The sequence below is a fragment of the Pan troglodytes genome, chromosome 1 (assembly GCF_028858775.2).
Source record: "Pan troglodytes isolate AG18354 chromosome 1, NHGRI_mPanTro3-v2.0_pri, whole genome shotgun sequence".
In the NCBI taxonomy this organism is placed as follows: domain Eukaryota; kingdom Metazoa; phylum Chordata; class Mammalia; order Primates; family Hominidae; genus Pan; species Pan troglodytes.
In genome coordinates, this window is record NC_072398.2 from 190,651,001 (window position 1) to 190,669,226 (window position 18,226).

At 56.9% G+C, this 18,226-nt stretch overlaps 1 protein-coding gene across 3 annotated transcripts; it reads left to right on the forward strand.

Annotated features, from left to right (window-relative positions):
• Window positions 1-1,025: 1,025 nt before the first annotated feature.
• COL9A2 (collagen type IX alpha 2 chain) lies at window positions 1,026-18,226 on the forward strand. 3 transcript variants are annotated; one of them, XM_016959840.4, is made up of 33 exons: window positions 1,026-1,108; window positions 1,423-1,609; window positions 3,071-3,145; window positions 4,346-4,381; window positions 4,466-4,528; window positions 5,954-6,007; window positions 6,129-6,164; window positions 6,259-6,282; window positions 6,620-6,673; window positions 7,017-7,070; window positions 7,182-7,229; window positions 7,442-7,498; window positions 7,582-7,635; window positions 7,961-8,014; window positions 8,411-8,464; window positions 8,564-8,617; window positions 8,737-8,790; window positions 10,475-10,528; window positions 10,964-11,017; window positions 11,221-11,274; window positions 12,538-12,582; window positions 12,957-13,010; window positions 13,884-13,937; window positions 14,207-14,260; window positions 14,345-14,416; window positions 14,637-14,672; window positions 14,764-14,808; window positions 14,897-14,929; window positions 15,079-15,225; window positions 15,570-15,624; window positions 15,942-16,130; window positions 16,862-16,939; window positions 17,370-18,226. In XM_016959840.4, the coding sequence occupies exons 2-33, from the start codon at window positions 1,535-1,537 to the stop codon at window positions 17,567-17,569; spliced, it is 2,070 nt and encodes a 689-aa protein (XP_016815329.2). In that variant the 5' UTR covers window positions 1,026-1,108; window positions 1,423-1,534; the 3' UTR covers window positions 17,570-18,226. The 3 variants fall into 3 exon arrangements, with proteins under 3 accessions (XP_016815329.2, XP_016815327.2, XP_063659367.1); XM_016959838.4 differs by lacking the exons at window positions 1,026-1,108; window positions 1,423-1,609 and adding an exon at window positions 1,727-2,081; XM_063803297.1 differs by lacking the exons at window positions 1,026-1,108; window positions 1,423-1,609; window positions 3,071-3,145 and adding an exon at window positions 3,283-3,495.

Here is an 18,226-nt window from a genome sequence, read left to right on the forward strand (position 1 = left end):
GGTTCGAGGTTAAATGCCTCGCATGAGTCATCTCATTCAATTTCCACAAAAACCCTTTAAGATAAGGACTATTTGCTGGGCACGGTGGCTCATGCCTGTAATCCCAACACTTTGGGAGGCTGAGGCAGGCAGATCACCTGAAGTCAGGAGTTCAAGAGCAGCCTGGCCAACATGGCGAAACCCCATCTCTACTAAAAATATAAAAATTAGCCAGGCATTGTGGCTCATGCCTGTAATTCCAGCTACTCGAGAGGCTGAGGCAGGGGAATCATTTGAACCCGCGAGGCGAGGTTGCAGTTAGCTGACATCGTGCCACTGCACTCCAGAGCCTTTTAAGACTCTGTCTTAAAAAAAAAAAAAAAAAAAAATATATATATATATATATATATATATATGGACTATTAGTATCCCCATTTTACAGATGAGGAAACTGAGACTTCATAGAGTTTGGGGTGCCTGTGGTCATATCTATAATTGTGAAAAAGTCAGATTCTAAAGCATTTTACCAATATTGCCTAAGTGAGTGGGAGGGAAGGGAAGGGAAGGCTCTCTGGAGTCGGGCTATGCTGGACAGCGGGGTTCGGAAACTCTGGTGAATAAAGTGGTAGTTGTTTCTATGAACATGGAGTGAGAAGGCCCAATCCTAAACACACCAGTGCTTAAGGCAGCTGCAGAGAATTAAAGGCAATAGAAAAAGGGGAGCTGGATGGCAGGAGCTTGGATGGGGAAGACTTCAAGGGCAGGTGAAGATGCCAACAGCTTCCTGCCTGGAGGACCGAAGAAAGGTTGGGCTTCACTGCAGACCTCCAGGAGACAGATTTGCTTGTTGGGACAGAGTAGGGAGGTGAAAGCGAGGTGAGGAAGTTCGGGGGTGGGGGAGGTGCACACAGCTCCACTAAAGAGCTGAAAGAGGCCGATGGAGTATTCATGAGACGGCTGATCCAGGAAGGACTGTGGCATATTAATATGGAAAAGGCCTGTTTGTTTGTGCTTGGAGAGGAAGGAGCCAGAGGAGAGGGGAGCAAGGTGGGCGGGAGCTGGGGAGAGCCTGCAGCAAGATCTGCAGAGCCCGAGGTGCTCTCGGCCTGGGCCCTGGAGAGGACGTAGGGTAAGTGATGGGGCACAGGCTGTGCGTCAGGGGGAAGGTGCTGGGGCCTGAAGGTCCCGCGGGGAACCTCAGACGGCCTTATGCCTTCTCACAAAGAAACTGGACCATCATCTCCGACCCGCACCCCGGTCGCCCCTGGGATTACCAGGCTGAGGCGCCCGGGAAGCCCGGGCAGAGGACAGAGGGTGGGCGCAGGAGGCTGGACCGCGCGGGGCGGAGCTGGATGCCTGGCGCCGGCCTCCCTCCCGGCAACCCCGCCGGTCCTCTCAGGTGACAGCTCACGCCGGCCCCCGCCCCGCCCCCCGCATATTCAGGAGCCCCAGCCCACCCCGCCCGCGAACAGCCAGCGCTGGAGGAGCGCCGGGAGACTCTGCCGTCGGTGCGTGCGCGGACACGCACCCGTCCCCCTTGGTCTCGCCGCCAGCCATGGCCGCCGCTACGGCCTCCCCCCGCAGCCTCCTTGTTCTCCTCCAGGTGGTAGTGCTCGCTCTGGCGCAGATTGTAAGTTTCGCAGCCCCTCCGCTGCCAGGGTCCAGGGTGCGGGGTCTGGAGTCCGGGATGGAGGAGCTCTGCCTGTGTCCCGCGCCTACTGACACCCCTAGCCCGAGAGGCCACCTGAGGACAGCGCCGCGGGCAGGTCCCCTCGGTGGGTGCATACATGGTGCCCATCGCGGCACCATGAATGGAGGTGGCTGAGCCGGAGAGTCAAACGGGACCCGTCCCGAGACGCGCGGCCCGGCCCGGGACAGGCAGCGTGGGGCAGGAGCTGGCGCCCGGTCCTGGCAGCCCGGGGAGCCCAGGTGGCGGGGCATACAATGGTGCTCATTCACCCGCTGCGCAGCCTCCGCCCCCGCCGCCTCCCAGGGGGCGCCGGCTCCAACCAGACGCCGCTGTCGCCCCGAGGCGGCCTCTCGGCCCTGCCCGTCTACCCACGTCTCCCTTCCGAGGGCCGCCGGGGGCTGCGGGCGCGCGGGTAGGGCAGAGACTGGGCCCCGTCGGGTGCTGGGTGTGGTTTCGAGCTCGCCTGCGGGGCGCCAGCCTGGCACTTCACGGCCTGGGGAGGTCGTGGGCACCGGGACCCCTGCCTGGGTCCGAGCTGGCCTCTTAAAAGGGCCGCCTTTTAAGATCTCTGATCTGTTCAGAGATGGGCAGCAGGATGGAGGAGAATCTCCAGCTGTGAGCTCGCCTCATCTTGATATGACTTGTGACCTCCCTGAAACCTCACACCCACCCAGGGGCATTGAATTGCAGGCAAACGGGATCCAGAGAGAGGGTCTGCTTTCTGGGAGGTGCCGGCTCCTCCTGCTCCCCTGCAGCAGTCAGGACTTAGCGGAGGGAGGACCGGGCAGCTGTGCTGCCGAAGGGGCGCTCCGAGTGGGAAGATAGTACCCGCTTCACCTCCCTACACCTCCTTTCTCTGCGCCTCCCCCACTTTCCCGTCGGGTTTTCCCGCACCATGGGGAGAGGAGGAGGCGCTGTCTCTGCCTGTCGTTCACGTAAGAATAACAACCCGAGCCACCGCTCACTGAGGGCCGGCAGCCTGCTAGGCACAACCTTACATTCCATCTGTGATTTATTTGAGCTGTCCACGTCTCCATCTATTCCCCACCGCGACCGCGCAAGGGCAAACTGGCACAGTGGAAGGAGTCGGGCAGATCCAGGGCGGAGTCCTGGCGCCGCCGCCCACTCTCAGTGACCATGGACCCTTCACGTTCTGAGCCAGTTTCTTCGACTGCAAACTGGGGCCCGTAATAGCGCCCGCCTCCCGGTTCTGAGTATTCTGTAAGATAATGAATGCATGTAATGGCACACAGTGCCTGCTATACAGAAGATTCTCAATACGTGGGAGTTCGCGGAAGAGGTGCGCCCCTAGGACCCCGCTCCCAGGGTCGCTTGCAGCCCCGGAGACGCCCAGCTTCCTGCACTGTCTGAGGACTGCCCCACCCCGTGTGTGTTTTTCAGAGAGGTCCACCGGGAGAGCGGGGCCCCCCGGGTCCCCCGGGACCGCCGGGAGTGCCTGGATCCGACGGCATCGACGTAAGTCTCTAACCTGAGACCAGGGCGGGAGGGAGGCGGCAGACAAAGGAGAACTTTGTGAGCGCTGTGGTGGGGCTGGGGACTGGGGTGCCCGGAGATGTAGTGCCCCTCGTCGCCAATAGGCGGCGCCGGCCCGCACCACAAGGACGCCGTTTGTTCTGCAAAAACCTCAAACCAGCCCTGACATGCGGAGCCCGTTATAGCCGCCGACAGACAAGGAGCTGCTGTTCAGTCCGCCGGCCGCAGCTCACAGCGAGGCCTCATCCCCCTCCTCTCCTTTCCCCTCCTTGTGGGGTAGGAGGCGACTCAACCCCTCACCCTGCCTCTGGCACATCTGGACGCTTCTTCAGGTTCGCTTGGGAGCCTTGGCCAGACCACCGACCAGCTTGGGCCAGACTCCCGTCTCTTCCCTTCGGTTTTCTCTCCCCGATTTAGAATCAGCTGGGCTTGTTCCCTGCAGGGTGAGGGTTAAATACCTCATTCTGAAAGCTCGCGCAGGAGGGCCGCTTGATGTTTACCAGTCTGGACAGACTTCTATTCAACCTGGTGCCCCCACCCCCCAAACACAGGATGCTGGGCCCCCGGCCAGGCCCTGGCTGCTGAGGGCTCTGAAATGCCTGGAGGCCTCTCTGGGGCTGAATCGCACTCCACCGGCCCTGCCTGCCCACCACCAAGGGTCCTTTGGCACTGGAAGGAGGTCCTTCCCTCCTTGGGAACACTGAATTTCCCCCTTGCAGTCCCCCTTGGTCCTTGCCACTGGCTCAGCTTCCCGTTCTCCTGCCCTGCAGTCTGGAATAGAGCTGCTGCCCAACTCGCTCATCCCCCTTCACGTTTCTCTAAAAGCCCCAACCTTCCTCCCACACGTGCCCAAATCCAAGAGGCATCAGCTTGGAGCCCCCAGCCCTGGTAGTGGGTCTCACAGCTGGCATCTCATGACATCAGCATGTCTGTACCTTCTTGCATGTTGCTGTCACCCTCTCCAGCCCGGCCAGGGTTATTCTCATGCTCCTATGATTTGTTTTTGGTTTTTATTTTTGAGGAAAAGGGGGCTCTTTTCCCAAAGATTGCAAGGCTTAGGGGACCTGGACAGAAGAGAGGAGAGTGAGGAGAGCCTTTGGGAGCGGCCTGCCAGGGCCTGTGTGTGCCCACTTGGGGTAGTGTGAGCCGTAGTGTGCTGTCTCACCAACTTGTATCTTGCAGGGTGACAATGGGCCCCCTGGAAAAGCTGGCCCTCCGGTGAGTGCTTTATCCTCTTTGGCCTTTGACCCTTCCTGCTCTTGCCCTCCTCTGGCTCATGTTTGTTCCATCTCTGTTTTCAAGGGACCCAAGGGCGAGCCTGGCAAAGCTGGGCCAGATGGGCCAGACGGGAAGCCCGGGATTGATGTGAGTAGCTGAGTGTCGGGTGGGGCAGGGTAGGGCTCTGCCAATTGACCTCCAGGGCCTGGCTCTGGCATCTTCACTGATCTGTTCAGAGATGGGCAGCAGGATGGAGATTCTCCAGCTGTGAGCCCCCCTCACCTTGATATGACTTGTGACCTTCCTGGAACCTCACTCTCACCCAGGGGCATTGATTTGCAGGCAACCGGGGTCCAGAGAGAGGGTCTGCTTTCTGGGAGGTGCAGGCTCCTCCTGCTACCCCGCAGCAGTCAGGACTTAGTCTCACATTTCTGGCCTCCAAGGATCAGGCTGAATATGTTGGGTGGCTGTCCTTGTGTGCCCTGTCCTTTCCTCCACTCTTCCCCTGACCCCTACCCACAGCCCCAGGCATGACTCAGGAGAGAAACATCATTTAGCTGATACCACAGAGCTCCCAGGGGGCCCCCAAGGTCACAGGCTCTTGAACACAGCCAGCCCCAGGGGCATGAGGACAACATCTGATGGGGTTTACACTGGGTCAGTCACTGAAAGATGGGAGAAAGGAGAAACCTCCATGACTTGCCTCTGCCCTGCTGGCTCATGAGGTGTGACCAGGGCTGGGACAGTCACCAGGGCCCCTTCAAACTCATCCACACCCTGCAACGATTACAAGGCATATTGCCTTCTACGTTGCATCGGTTCTCACATCCACCCAGAGAGGCACCCAGATGAGAAACTAAGGCTCAGAAAAAGTTGCCAATGGCCTGGCGTGGTGGCTTATGCCTGTAATCCCAGCACTTTGGGAGGCCGAGGTGGGCAGATTACTTGAGGTCAGGAGTTCAAGACCAGCCTGGCCAACATGGTGAAACCCCATCTCTACTAAAAATACAAAAATTACCCAAGCGTGGTGGCACATGCCCCTGGTCCTAGCTACTTGGGAGACTGGGGCACAAGAATCATTTGAACCCAGGAAGCGGGGGTTGCAGTGAGCTGAGACTGTGCCACTGCACTCCAGCCTGAGCAACAGAGTGAGACTGTGTCTCAATTAAAAAAAAAAAAAAGAAAGAAAGAAAAAGAAAAGAGAAAGGAAAGGAAAGAAAAGAAAATGAAAAAGTTGCCAAGGTAGGACATCAAGCAAATGACCAATCTTGACCCATGGCTAGGTCTTCTAGACTCCTGAACCCGGAGGCATGAAGCCTGGGTCTGGCATAAAGCCAAATCTTTGGGCTTTGGTTTCTCATCTTTCAAAAGAAGGGAATTGTTCTGCCTGCCTCCTAGGGTTACTATGGGAACTGGGGAAAAGGAAAGAAAGGTGTGGAGGTTCCTAGGCCTTCATGAGGTATGGCAAAAGGGAGCCTCGGCCCACCCAGGAGGGACCCTTGAACCTGCCCTGCTCTGTGGGTCAGGGAGCAGGTTGGCCCTCATTGATCCTACATTTTCATTCTTCCCCAGGGTTTAACTGGAGCCAAGGGGGAGCCTGGCCCCATGGGGATCCCTGGAGTCAAGGTAAGGGGCCTGCTGGGGCCTCAGCATGGGCAATCTAGGGCCAGCATTTGGGAGTGGCTGTAGAGAGGAAGTAGGAGCCGGGGAAACCCCAGCCTCTGAGCCTTTCTCGTTGCTTCTGCAGGGCCAGCCCGGGCTTCCTGGTCCTCCTGGCCTTCCGGTGAGTACAACCTGCAAGGGCTTCGAGGGACTCTTGGGGGAGAGGGGACCTGCAGAGGGAGCCATGAAGCCAATTTTCTTTCTTTCTGTTCCAGGGCCCTGGTTTTGCTGGACCTCCTGTAAGTCCTCAGGGATGGGGCAGGATCCCCAGAACTCCCAGGGAAGGAGGGGACAACAGAAAGGCTTCGAGGGAATGGCCACCATGGGGAGGAGCCAGCTTGCTGTGATAGTGTCAGGAATAAGTGGACCTGCCAGAGACCCAGGGCAAGCCCACTCTGGGCCTGTCCACTGGCTCTGCAATTCTCTGGTCCTTAAAGCCTCAGTCTGTCAGTCTCTGGGGTTGGCAAAAAAAAAAAGTAAAGGTGGAGAAACGGGCTTTGGGTGCCTGTCTCTACCTTCATGCCCAGGGTATCTGACCCTCTGAGGCATCCTGACCATCAACTCTCTGCTCCCCAGGGGCCGCCTGGACCTGTTGGCCTCCCTGGTGAGATTGGAATCCGAGGCCCCAAGGTGAGCCTCAGCCACCCTCTGTTCACTGCCTCCTGCCTTCTATCTCCAAGCTGGCAAGCTGGGTGGTCTTTCTGGAAGTTCCTGGGCCTGCTCCTGGCCACTGGGAAACTCCTCCAGGTCTGGGGCAGAAACCCCTCCTATGAGCCCACCCGGCACTAGGTCTTTTAGGGACGCCGCTGGCCCCATCCCTTGTCAATCAGGCCTTCATCTCCCAAGATGGTGGATCTCACAAAGTTACCGGGAAGACAGGGTGGAGAGGGCAGAGGCAGGACCTGGAGGAGGGCACTAGGGTAAGCTGGTAAGGGCTGGTCAGGGGTATGATTTGGGCTTCTTTTGCTTCCAGGGGGACCCTGGACCAGATGGACCATCAGGGCCCCCAGGACCCCCTGGGAAACCTGTAAGTGTCCCCAGACCCCCGACATGGCAAAGTGCAGGGGAAGAAGGGTCTTTGAGCAAGCCTGCGGCGGGAAAGGGTCAGGCCAAGCTCCATCTTCATGTCTCCTCTCAGGGTCGCCCGGGAACCATCCAGGGTCTGGAAGGCAGTGCGGATTTCCTGGTGAGAGGCGAGGTCTGGGGCGGGGCTAATACAGGGGGCGTGGCCACAGAGATAGGGAGGCGGGGCCACGGAGATGGGGGTGTCGGGAGAGATGCGGAGGGGCTGCAGTGCAGGGGTTCCACCAGGTGAGGCGGAGGAGAGCACGGGGCTTGGAGAGATGGGGGTGCACTGCCCAGCTAATCACAGGACCTTGTGGGATTTTCTGTTTTCAGTGTCCAACCAACTGTCCACCCGGAATGAAAGGTCCCCCAGGGCTGCAGGGAGTGAAGGTGAGAGCTCCTGGCCTGAATCTTGGGAGGGTGGTGCAGGTGACAGGAGGGGACCTCGTATTGAGCTCTCTCCTTCCCTTCAGGGGCATGCGGGCAAACGCGGGGTTCTGGGTGATCCTGGGCGCCAGGGGAAGCCGGTGAGTGCAAGGGCTGAGGGCTGTGGGTCGGGGATACATGGAGATGGTCCTACAGGGCTCTGTCCCCTTCTTCATCCCTTCCCCTTCCCCTGTGGGTTCTGGGGACAGAGCCTTGAGCCGGGGGCTGGAGGCCTGTGCTCCAGGTCGGCATGTCTCTGGTCATGTCTCCTTGCTTGGCTTTTCTCTATCTGTAACACAGGACTGTAGGGTTCGTAGTAGTCCCTCCTGTCTGCTTGTGCAGGGGAAAAGAGGTGGTATCTTTGCTTGTCTGCATATGTGTCTTTCCATTTGCCTGCCCGTCTGACAGCTCATCCCTGCCCTTTAGGGTCCCAAGGGAGATGTGGGTGCCTCTGGAGAGCAAGGCATCCCTGGACCACCGGTAAGGAACACCTTGCCTCAGTGGCCCTCTTCTCCCTTACCCCAGGAGCCCTTCATGGAGTCATTCCCCTGCTCAGCCCTCTAGCTTGTAAAAGAGACACCTGTGTCTAGCTGGGAGCATCTCTGGATGGGGAGATGGAGGCTGAAATTGTCAGGAATGAGGGACAGGAACCAAAGCTGTCAGCAAGAAGCCCAGGCTGAGGTCCAGGTCTGCCACTGTCCCTTTGAGTAATGCAGTGAGTCCCTCCTCATCTCTGAACCTCCATGTCCCATCCATGAGACAGAGACTCTGCTGCCTACCTCAAAAGGGCACTGTAAGATTGAAGGTGGGCATCAGACAAGGTATCATGAAGTGGGCCTTGCAATTGCCATTGCTGTCATTTTTCTTTCTCAACAGGGTCCCCAGGGCATCAGGGGCTACCCGGGCATGGCAGGGCCCAAGGGAGAGACGGTAAGTGAATCTTGGGGTGTTCTACAAGAGCTTCCAGGAGCTGCCTTCTGGCCCCTGGAGTTCAGCCAGGACTGACCTGCAACCCTTTCCTCTCCCCAGGGCCCTCATGGATATAAAGGCATGGTGGGCGCTATCGGTGCCACTGGGCCACCGGTAAGCCTCTTTTTGCTCCCCTACCCCCGAGGCTGGAGCTCCTACAGCTACAGCCACAAAGTGGGCATGGCTCCCCCTGAGCCTGTGTGACCTGGATTCCTGCTTGTCTTTCTTGCCAGGGTGAGGAAGGTCCTAGGGGACCGCCAGGCCGAGCTGGGAAGAAGGGTGACGTGGTGAGTCCTCAGGCACCCATTGTTCAGTCAGGGCCCCTGGGGAGTACTGGGCAGGACAAGGCACCCCCTAAGGCTGTGTGTGTGAGAGTGCGTGAGTGTGTGCGTGTGTGTGAATGTGTAGTGTGTGTGTGTGAGTGTGTAGTGTGTGTGAGTGTAGACTGTATATGCGTGTATGTGTACAGTGTGTATGTGTGAGGCTGTCTGTGTGTGTAGTATGTGTATGTGAGTGTGTGAGGATATCTCTGAGTGTGTGTGTGTGACTGCGAGTGTATGTATGTGTGTGTGAGTGAGTGTGTGTGTGTCTGCCCAAGTGGGTGACCTGCTGGGGAGGACCATCTGTGCCAAGAGCCCAGTCAGCCCAAATTCAGACTTTAGGAGAAGCCCTGGGATCCAGTCCCATGGTCACTGGGGCCAGACAATGAGATTCCAGCAAATCAGCCATGGGGCTAATGGGATTTGGTCTCGATCCCAGTTCTCTTAACTCTTTTTTTTTTTTTTTTCCAATTAATAGACCTGTTGGGGGAAGCAGTTTTAAGTTTACAGAAAAAAGGAGCAGAAAACACAGTTAACTGTTATTATTATTTAGTTTTTTTAATTATTTTCTTTTCTTTTTAAAAATTAAAAAATTCTTATACTTTTATTTTTCTATTAGACAGCAGAGATCGTCTAGTTGTTTTGTTTTGTTTTTGAGATGGAGTTTTGTTCTTGTTGCCCAGGCTGGAGTGCAATGGTGCGATCTCGGCTCACTGCAACCTCCGCCTCCCTGGTTCAAGAGATTCTCTTGCCTCAGCCACCCAAGTGGCTGGGATTACAGGCATGCGCCACCATGCTCAGCTAATTTTGTATTTTTAGTAGAGACAGGGTTTCACCATGTTAGGCTGGTCTCGAACTCCTGACCTCAGGTGATCCACCTGCCTCGGCCTCCCAAAGTGCTGGGATTACAGGTGTGAGCCAACACGCCCAGCAATATCTAGTTTTTTAATGCAATTTTTTAACTATACAGAAAACCAGTGAGAGTGATATAAAGAATCCCCATGTACCTATCACAGGTTCCAATTCAGTTATTAACATTTTGTCAGTCTTGTGTCCTCTATCCCCCAGACCCCTCCTTCCTTTGCTTTTGTTATTGCTTTGCTCTGATGTTTTCAAGTAAATCCTTAACATCCTATCATCTCAGCCCTAGATACTTTTGTACAGATCTCTAAACAATAAGCACTCATTCTCACATAATCACATTATCACAACTGACAAAATAAACAAGTACTCCCTAACATCATCTAATGGCCAGTCTCTGTTCAGTTTTTCCCAATTATCTCAAAAATGTCTTTTCCTGGTTCTTGTTCAAATCGAGACTCACACAGCATCCACACACTGCATTCGGTTGTTGTGTTCCTTTGGCTGAGTGGAGTGTGGGGCCTTGGCCAAGGTCTCAGTGGATGCTGGCTCCCACCCCTGCTCTGGCTCAGCCCAGCCTGGCCTCCTGGCACTGACTTCTCCTCCCTCCTGCTGGTGCCAGGGCAGGAAGGGTACTCCCAAGGCTCTCTCCTCCGGCCCCTGCATGGTGTGGCCTGTGCCAGAGGAACTCTGGGACCTAGAGGCCACTGTTCTCAGTGGTTCCCCTCTCTGCACAGCCAGACAGGGGCCCAACATCCTGAGGGTGACCTGATCTCTCTCCGCTTTGCAGGGCAGCCTAGGTATTCGTGGACCCCAGGGGATCACAGGCCCGAAAGGAGCAACGGTAGGTGCCAGAGGCCTAGGCCCACCAGGACAGAGGCCAGGGCCCAGCTGCTTTGTCCAAACCCCCAGAAGAGAAGCCTGGGATGCTAGTCTGAACTCTGCAACTGGTGGGCTGGCTCCGTAACCTCAGGAAATGCCTCCCTTTCTGTGCCTCAGTTTCTTCACCTGTAAACAGGGGTGATGACATACGGGAGGTCATGGGGAGCTTGCAGCAGTCGGGGACACCACCCTCCACACTAGGGAAGGACTGTGTTCCGTGACCCTCATCCCCTTCCCACTTCAACTCCCCTCCCCCAGTTGGCCAGTGGGGCTTCCCGGGATGACCAGAGCCACTCCCTCCCTGCACACTGCAGCTGTCGCAGAGGAACAGGGGTGGGTGGCCAGACCCCAGACATCTCTGCATTATCACTCTCCCTTGAACTTTTCTCCTGGGTAGGGCCCCCCAGGCATCAACGGCAAGGATGGGACCCCAGGCATGCCTGGCATGAAGGTAGGAGTGGGGCTGCTGATGGGACTGGGGCAGGGGCAGGACCTTGAGTCCTGGATTCTAGACACCAAGAGCCTGGGGTCCTCAGGTCATGGACATGCCCTTTCTTGCCTCTGGATCTCAGTTTCCCTACCTGCATCTGGGTAGAAGCCATGGCCCTCTGGCTGGAGCTTTAATTTGTATCTTTGGTTATCTGTCTATCCCAGGGCAGTGCAGGACAGGCGGGACGGCCCGGAAGTCCAGGCCACCAGGGCCTAGCGGTAAGTGTCAGGTGGAGCCACAGGGGCTGGCCAGGGGCTAGTGGCTGATGAGGTTAGAATCCACACACACCCGGGGCTCTTGCTCAATCACCACCTCTTGCCTAGTTACCAACTCTGTGGCCCCTGGCCTGGCGAAGTCTTCATTACTTGGACAATTACTCTAGCCTTCTCTTTGGCCATTCCAGTCCTCCATGTTAGCTAAATGGGATCTGACCATTTCTGCACTATAGCACCTTCCATGGCTCCCCACCGCCTCCAGGAAAAAGTCATTCAGTCCAGTCCTTCAATAAGTAGTTATTGAGGTCGGGTGCAGTGACTCATGCCTATAATCCCAGCACTTCAGGAGGCTCAGCTGAGTGGATCACTTGAGGTCAGGAGTTCAAAACCAGCCTGGCCAATGTGGTGACACCCCGTCTCTACTAAAAATACAAAAATTAGCTGGGCATGGCGGCTCACGCCTGTAATCTCAGCTACTCAGGAGGCTGAGGCAGGAGAATTGCTTGAGCCCAGGAGGCGGAGGTTGCACTGAGCCAAGATTATACCACTGCACTCCAGCCTGGGTAACAGAGCAAGACTCCATCTCAAAAAAAAAAAAAAAAAAAAAAAAAGTTATTGAGTATCTGAGGTATACTAAGTGGCAGGTAAACAATTATAAACAGGACAGATGCAATCTTTGTCTTCATGGCTCATCTTACCATTCAATGACCACCATAATCTGACCCCAACCTGCCCCTCCTGCCATATCAGCAATGGCCCCTCTCTGTCCTTTCCCTTCTCAACAGGCCTTGGCTTTTCTGCCTCCACACCTTTAGGCCTTTGCTGGTCCCTCTGTTTGAAATGCCCTTTCTGGTCTCTTTGTGCCTTCTTATCGTTCAGGGCCATCTCCATTCCATACCTCCTGGAGTCCAGTCCATGGGAGCCTGCCCTCCCTCCCTGTGGGGGTACTGAGTGGCCAAACCTGTTTCTGTGCACACATGCAGACTTGTGTTCCTGCGTGCACTCACATGGGCTCAGGCACCTGAGAGCACATACCCATCTCTTCCACATAGACCCCAGGTCCTGGAAGACAGGGCATTCTCTGTGCCCCACTCCTCTGCCACCACTGTGGGAATGTACAGTTAAGTTCATGATGCCGTGGCTGGACCTTCTGTTGTTCAGCTCCCACAGGTGGGGGAAATCTGGATTGGGGATGGGAAGCAAAGCAGCAGGTGCATGGGGCTCCCTCATGCCAGGGCAGAAACTGACTTCAACTTCTTTCTGCAGGGTGTGCCAGGCCAGCCTGGGACAAAAGGAGGCCCTGGAGACCAGGTGAGGCGATCCCAAGCTGGGGACAGAATTGAGCAAGGAAGTCTGGGGCCAGGAAGACAGCAAGGCCCAGGCCTCAGCCAAGTCTCAGAGGCTCAGCCAGAACATAAGCCCCTTGGGCCTAACCACCTCCCTCCTGCCACCTCCCACCCATCATGCACTCCTCAGCCTGCCTCAGTGCAGATAGGATGGCATGGCTTAAAATCCAGAGGAGAAACAAACAGGAAAATCAGGAGCCAAGAGGATTGAACCAAGAATACCCTCTCCCCCGTCCCAGCTCATCTGGTTCCAGGCTCTGTTTAGGCTTCGTTGGGTTTCCCTGAGGCCAAGGGCCTGACTGGGCCACCCAGACTGACCTGAGAACTGTCTTCCTGCAGGGTGAGCCGGGCCCGCAGGGCCTTCCTGGATTCTCTGGTCCCCCTGGGAAAGAGGTAAATGCCCCCTGCACTGACACAAGGGTTCCTGCTTTAGGGTGAGGCCATGGGGTGGAGCTCTAACCTAGGGAGAGCTCCGAGTTAGTCTGGCTCTGCCCTGACCCAATGATTCAGGGAAGCTCTTTCTCCTCCCTGGGCCTGTTTCCCTATGTACATTGCAGGGAGGGTGGGGACTGGCTCTGTTCTGGAGTGTGACTTTCCTAGATGGCCAAGTTGATGGGCTGGGAATCCAACAGGCAGAGTTGTTCGTTCATTTATTCATTGCATAAACATTCACTAAACACTTGCAACTATGAGTCTCCTCCTCATATGGAGGGTATAGTTTAATGGAAGAAATAGACATGAAATAAATGATCACGCCGGGCGCAGTTGCTCACGCCTGTAATCCCAGCATTTTGGGAGGCTGAGGCGGGCGGATCACGAGGTCAGGAGATCCAGACCGCGGTGAAACCCCGTCTCTACTAAAAATACAAAAAATTAGCCTGGGGCGGTGGCAGGCACCTGTAGTCCCAGCTACTCTGGAGGCTGAGGCAGGAGAATGGCATGAACCTGGGAGGCGGAGCTTGCAGTGAGCCGAGATCGCGCCACTGCATTCCAGCCTGGGTGACAGAGCGAGACTCCATCTCAGAAAAAGAAAAAAAAAAAGAAAAGAAAAGAAAAGAAAGAAATGATCACATGATAAGTAATTCAAATTGTGTTGGGTCCTTTGAAGGAAAACTACAGGGACCCAAAACCATGGAACAGGTGGTCTGGGAAACCTTCCCTGATGAAGCAAATTAGCTGAGACCCAGGGTAGGGAGGGGCTGGCCAGGTGTGGAAGGGTGGGTTCCACCAGGTCAAACGCTTAGCCCCAATTTCTCCTTCCTCCAGGGAGAGCCAGGGCCTCGAGGAGAAATTGGTCCCCAGGGCATCATGGGACAGAAGGTAAGTGCCTGGCACAATGGCCCCTCCCCGGGGGCCTCTGCGGCAGCTGGCACTGCTGGATACAGCATCTGCTCCGTGCAGCCCAGCCTGTGAGATGCCTCCCCAGGCAGGGCCTAGGTTTGCTTTGCTGGTCTGCCAAGTGGAGAAAGGACCCCCTGCCAGTGACAGCAGGAATGGAGGGCACCCTGACCATGCGGTGCCAGGCCTCGGTGCGGGAGGCCACCCCTGCTGAGAGCTGCTGAGGGTGTGACCTTCTCTTTCCATTTCAGGGTGACCAAGGCGAGAGGGGTCCAGTGGGGCAACCAGGCCCTCAGGGAAGGCAGGTGAGTGCAGGCCAGCTGAGGTGGGCAGGGCGTCATATCCAGGCCCCTCATTCCATTTATTCCTTTGGTTTCTTTTCTCCTCAGGGCCCTAAGGGGGAGCAGGGCCCCCCTGGAATTCCAGGGCCCCAAGGCTTGCCAGGCGTCAAAGGAGACAAGGTGCCAGATGGGGCTGGGAAACACCTGGGAAAGGGGCCCTATAACAGGGGGAGTGGGGTCGGCAGGACTCAGATCCTTCCGGAGCCTCCAAACCTGCGGATCTCAGGGTTCTGGTCTGGTCGGCGAGGCGGAGTTGGAAAGAGGGGTGTGGCCGAAAGTTAGGTGGGGGACCCCGTGGAGGGGGGAACTCGCCAAACCCCTCACTCCCCACTTTCTCCAGGGCTCCCCAGGGAAGACCGGGCCCCGCGGCAGAGTGGTGAGTTCCAGCACCCCTGTTCCCAGCCACCCCCAACCCTGCTCTGCGTCCCCGCCGCCACCGCGCGTCTGACCCGTGGTTCCTTCTGCAGGGTGACCCAGGGGTGGCCGGCCTCCCCGGAGAGAAAGGCGAGAAGGTGAGCGCGCGGCCTGGGGAAGGGCGGGGAGCGGCGGCTGGCCCCGGGGTCCCCACGGCTTCGTGACCGCTGCTCCTTGTGCCTGCAGGGCGAGTCCGGCGAGCCGGGGCCCAAGGGACAGGTGAGTCCTCCCCTCCCGGCGTTCTCCGACTTTCCTGGGCGGCCCCTCCCTTCTCCCGGCCCCACTCCCTTCCTCGACCCCCACCCCCCACTCTCGCCCACCCAGGCGCCTTCTCACCCGGCTCTGCTCCCACCCCCATCCCCCCGCAGCAAGGAGTACGTGGAGAACCCGGCTACCCTGGCCCCAGCGGGGATGCGGGCGCCCCAGGGATTCAGGGCTACCCTGGTCCCCCCGGCCCTCGAGGACTGGCCGGGAACCGAGGCGTGCCAGGACAGCCCGGGAGACAGGGTGTGGAGGTGAGTCGGGCCCCGGGGTAGGAGGTGATTCTTCTAGGTAGATCTGTTCTGGGGTGCGGCTTACCCGCCAAAGGCTAGGGATTCCCAGAGACTCACCGACTTCCCCGAGACTGGTTCCAAGCCCCAGAGCAGACAGGAAGGCTGTGAGTGCAGCCTGAGGGATTACCCCGCGACCTTCCCAGGTAAGCCCTTGGCCCTGCCCAGGTACAGTCTGTTCCTCAGCTTGGGAATTAATGACTCAACACCAGAGTCTCCTCCATGGCGGCCTCACGCTCAGCCAGGTGGGATAGGAGCGGTGGGCCCTTGTAGCCAGGGGCTTCTTCCTGAAAGGCCTCTGCTTTCAGGGCCGGGATGCCACTGACCAGCACATCGTGGATGTGGCGCTGAAGATGCTGCAAGGTGAGGGGCAGCAACCCCTCCTCACAGTCAGTTCGAGGGCATCGCCGCCCCCTCACCCCCTCCCGGAGCCTCCACGTGTTCACTTGTCTGAAAATCTGGAGTCCTGGGGGCTCCTTCCAGTCCAGTCTCTGAAGGGTTTTGGGACCTTGAATAAGTCACTCTGGGCCTCTGACTTCCGCAAAACAGAGCCCACGGAAGGTGGTGCTTTTCTGTCTGCAAACCTAGGGGCCAGGGCCCATCGGAATGCTCTGCCTCCCCTAGTGTTACTGCTGACACCCATCTCATAGACTTCCCTCTCCCTCCCTCCCTCCCTCCAGAGCAACTGGCAGAGGTCGCCGTGAGTGCCAAGCGGGAAGCCCTGGGTGCGGTGGGCATGATGGGTCCTCCAGGACCTCCTGGGCCCCCTGGGTACCCAGGAAAGCAGGGCCCCCATGGGCACCCTGGCCCTCGGGGCGTTCCTGGCATCGTGGGAGCCGTGGGTCAGATCGGCAACACGGGGCCCAAGGGTGAGTGCTCCTCTGCGGTGGGCATGGGGGCCAGGCAGTGAGGATTTGTCCAGGCCGGCCCTTTCCCCATTCCCTTCTCAGGATGACATACAGACCCTTCCCCGGTTCCTCAGCCACATGGTCCAGGAGACACTCCTGGGCTCTTTCCTAGTAGCAAACGGATGGCAATGAATGTACTATGTTATCACTCGGGGTTTCTGGGGTTTGTTTTTGAATGTGCTTAGTGGTACCCCATAAGCATCTTTCCATGTCAATAGAGATGGGGCGGCAGAGCAGCAGAGCAGTAAAGCAGGCAGGCTGGAGCCACACACGGGTGTGAATCCAGACTCCCCTTTCTCATCGTGGCTCTCAGACGAGTTACCTGCTAATTTCCCTGGGCCTTAGGTTTACCATCTGTAAAATGGGGACACTGAAAGTACCAACCTCATCATGTGGCAGTGAGGACTATCCTTAGAGTAGTTTACATAGAGTTTGTCTTAGTTCACTGAGACACAGTAAATGCTAGATATTGTTATGCTTACTTTCCTGTAATAAACTTTATTGGTTACATAATCTTCCATCCTTTGTCTGCACCTTCCTTTATTTAACAAGCCCTGCATGATCATTTCCAACTTTCCTCTATTACAAACTAGCACAAAACAGGAATAATTTCTGTGTGTGAAATATAGCAAAAAATAGAGGAAAAGCATTTTCCAATTCTGAAAAACGAAGATTCCCTTTTTTGTCTACAGGAAAACGTGGAGAGAAGGGTGATCCAGGAGAAGTGGGACGGGGGCACCCCGGGATGCCTGGGCCCCCAGGGATCCCAGGTAAGCCATTGGCCCTGCCCAGCTGCAGTGTGTTCCTCAGCTTGGGAATTAATGACGTGTGGACACTGCGGTCTCCTCCATGGCGGCCTCATGCTCAGCCAGCTCAGTCCTTGATACCCAGCTTCTGCACCCCTTTGGAGCACCCCAGAGTCTCTGGGTGGTTCCAGCTCTGGAAGCTGGGCCTCTCAGGACTTCCCAGGATCCACCACCATCACTTCACAGAGGTGATAGAAGGGATGTTTGCTCCCAAAGCTCACTGATTGGGAGCTGGGTGTAGGGGACAATCACAGAATCTCTGCCTCTGGGGCACAGTCCCTTCTCCTATGGTGTTTTGGCCTCATTTTCTCCATCTGAAAAATTTCCCCACCTTCAAAATTCTGGGCCTGAGACAAGAGGTGCCCCTAATGTCTTGGCTTTCTCCTGTTCACAGGACTCCCTGGCCGGCCTGGCCAGGCAATCAACGGCAAGGATGGAGATCGAGGGTCCCCAGGGGCTCCAGGAGAGGCAGGTCGACCTGGCCTGCCAGGCCCTGTGGGGCTGCCGGGCTTCTGTGAACCTGCAGCCTGCCTTGGAGCTTCGGCCTATGCCTCTGCCCGCCTTACAGAGCCTGGATCCATCAAGGGGCCTTGAGCATCAGGCCCAGACAGAGCCTGGCAGGCATCCTGGTGGGAAGGACCAGGTCCCCTCTGGGTGGACATGCACCCATCCCCCACCCAGGAAACCATCTCCCCCAGGACCTTCTGTCTGGGACCCAGGAGTCCTGAGGAAAAGGAATTCTAAAACATGGGGGAAGGGGAGGTAGAGCACTGATGGGTGAAAAAGTGAGGCCAACACACAGGGCAAGTGGTGTCGATGGAGTCAAAGCGCTGAAGGAATAGGGCGGCTTTCCTTCCAGCGAGCATCATTCAGCTGTTACCAAAACAAACATCTTAATCTGCACCATTCTCCACTGGCCATCTTGTCCTTGGGTCAGTGGGACATGGGCACCCTGGAAGGCCTGGGCCCTGCCCAGCTACAGTTCCACCCCTCAGCTTGAGGACCAATGACTGAGGTCTCTGCCAGTTCCTGATCCCATCTCACTCTCTGGACCTACCAGGTGACTGCTGCTGGGTGACTACCCTGAGGCGGCTATACCCTTAAGCCAGCCTCACTACTTCCTTCCCTGCCTCCCAACTCAGTATTTAAACATCATCTCCCTTCTCTTTCTCGCATAACTCCCCACCCCTTTCTCCCCGATCCACCCAGGCCTTTCTGTAAATAAAAGCTCCCAAGTTGGGTACAAACCAG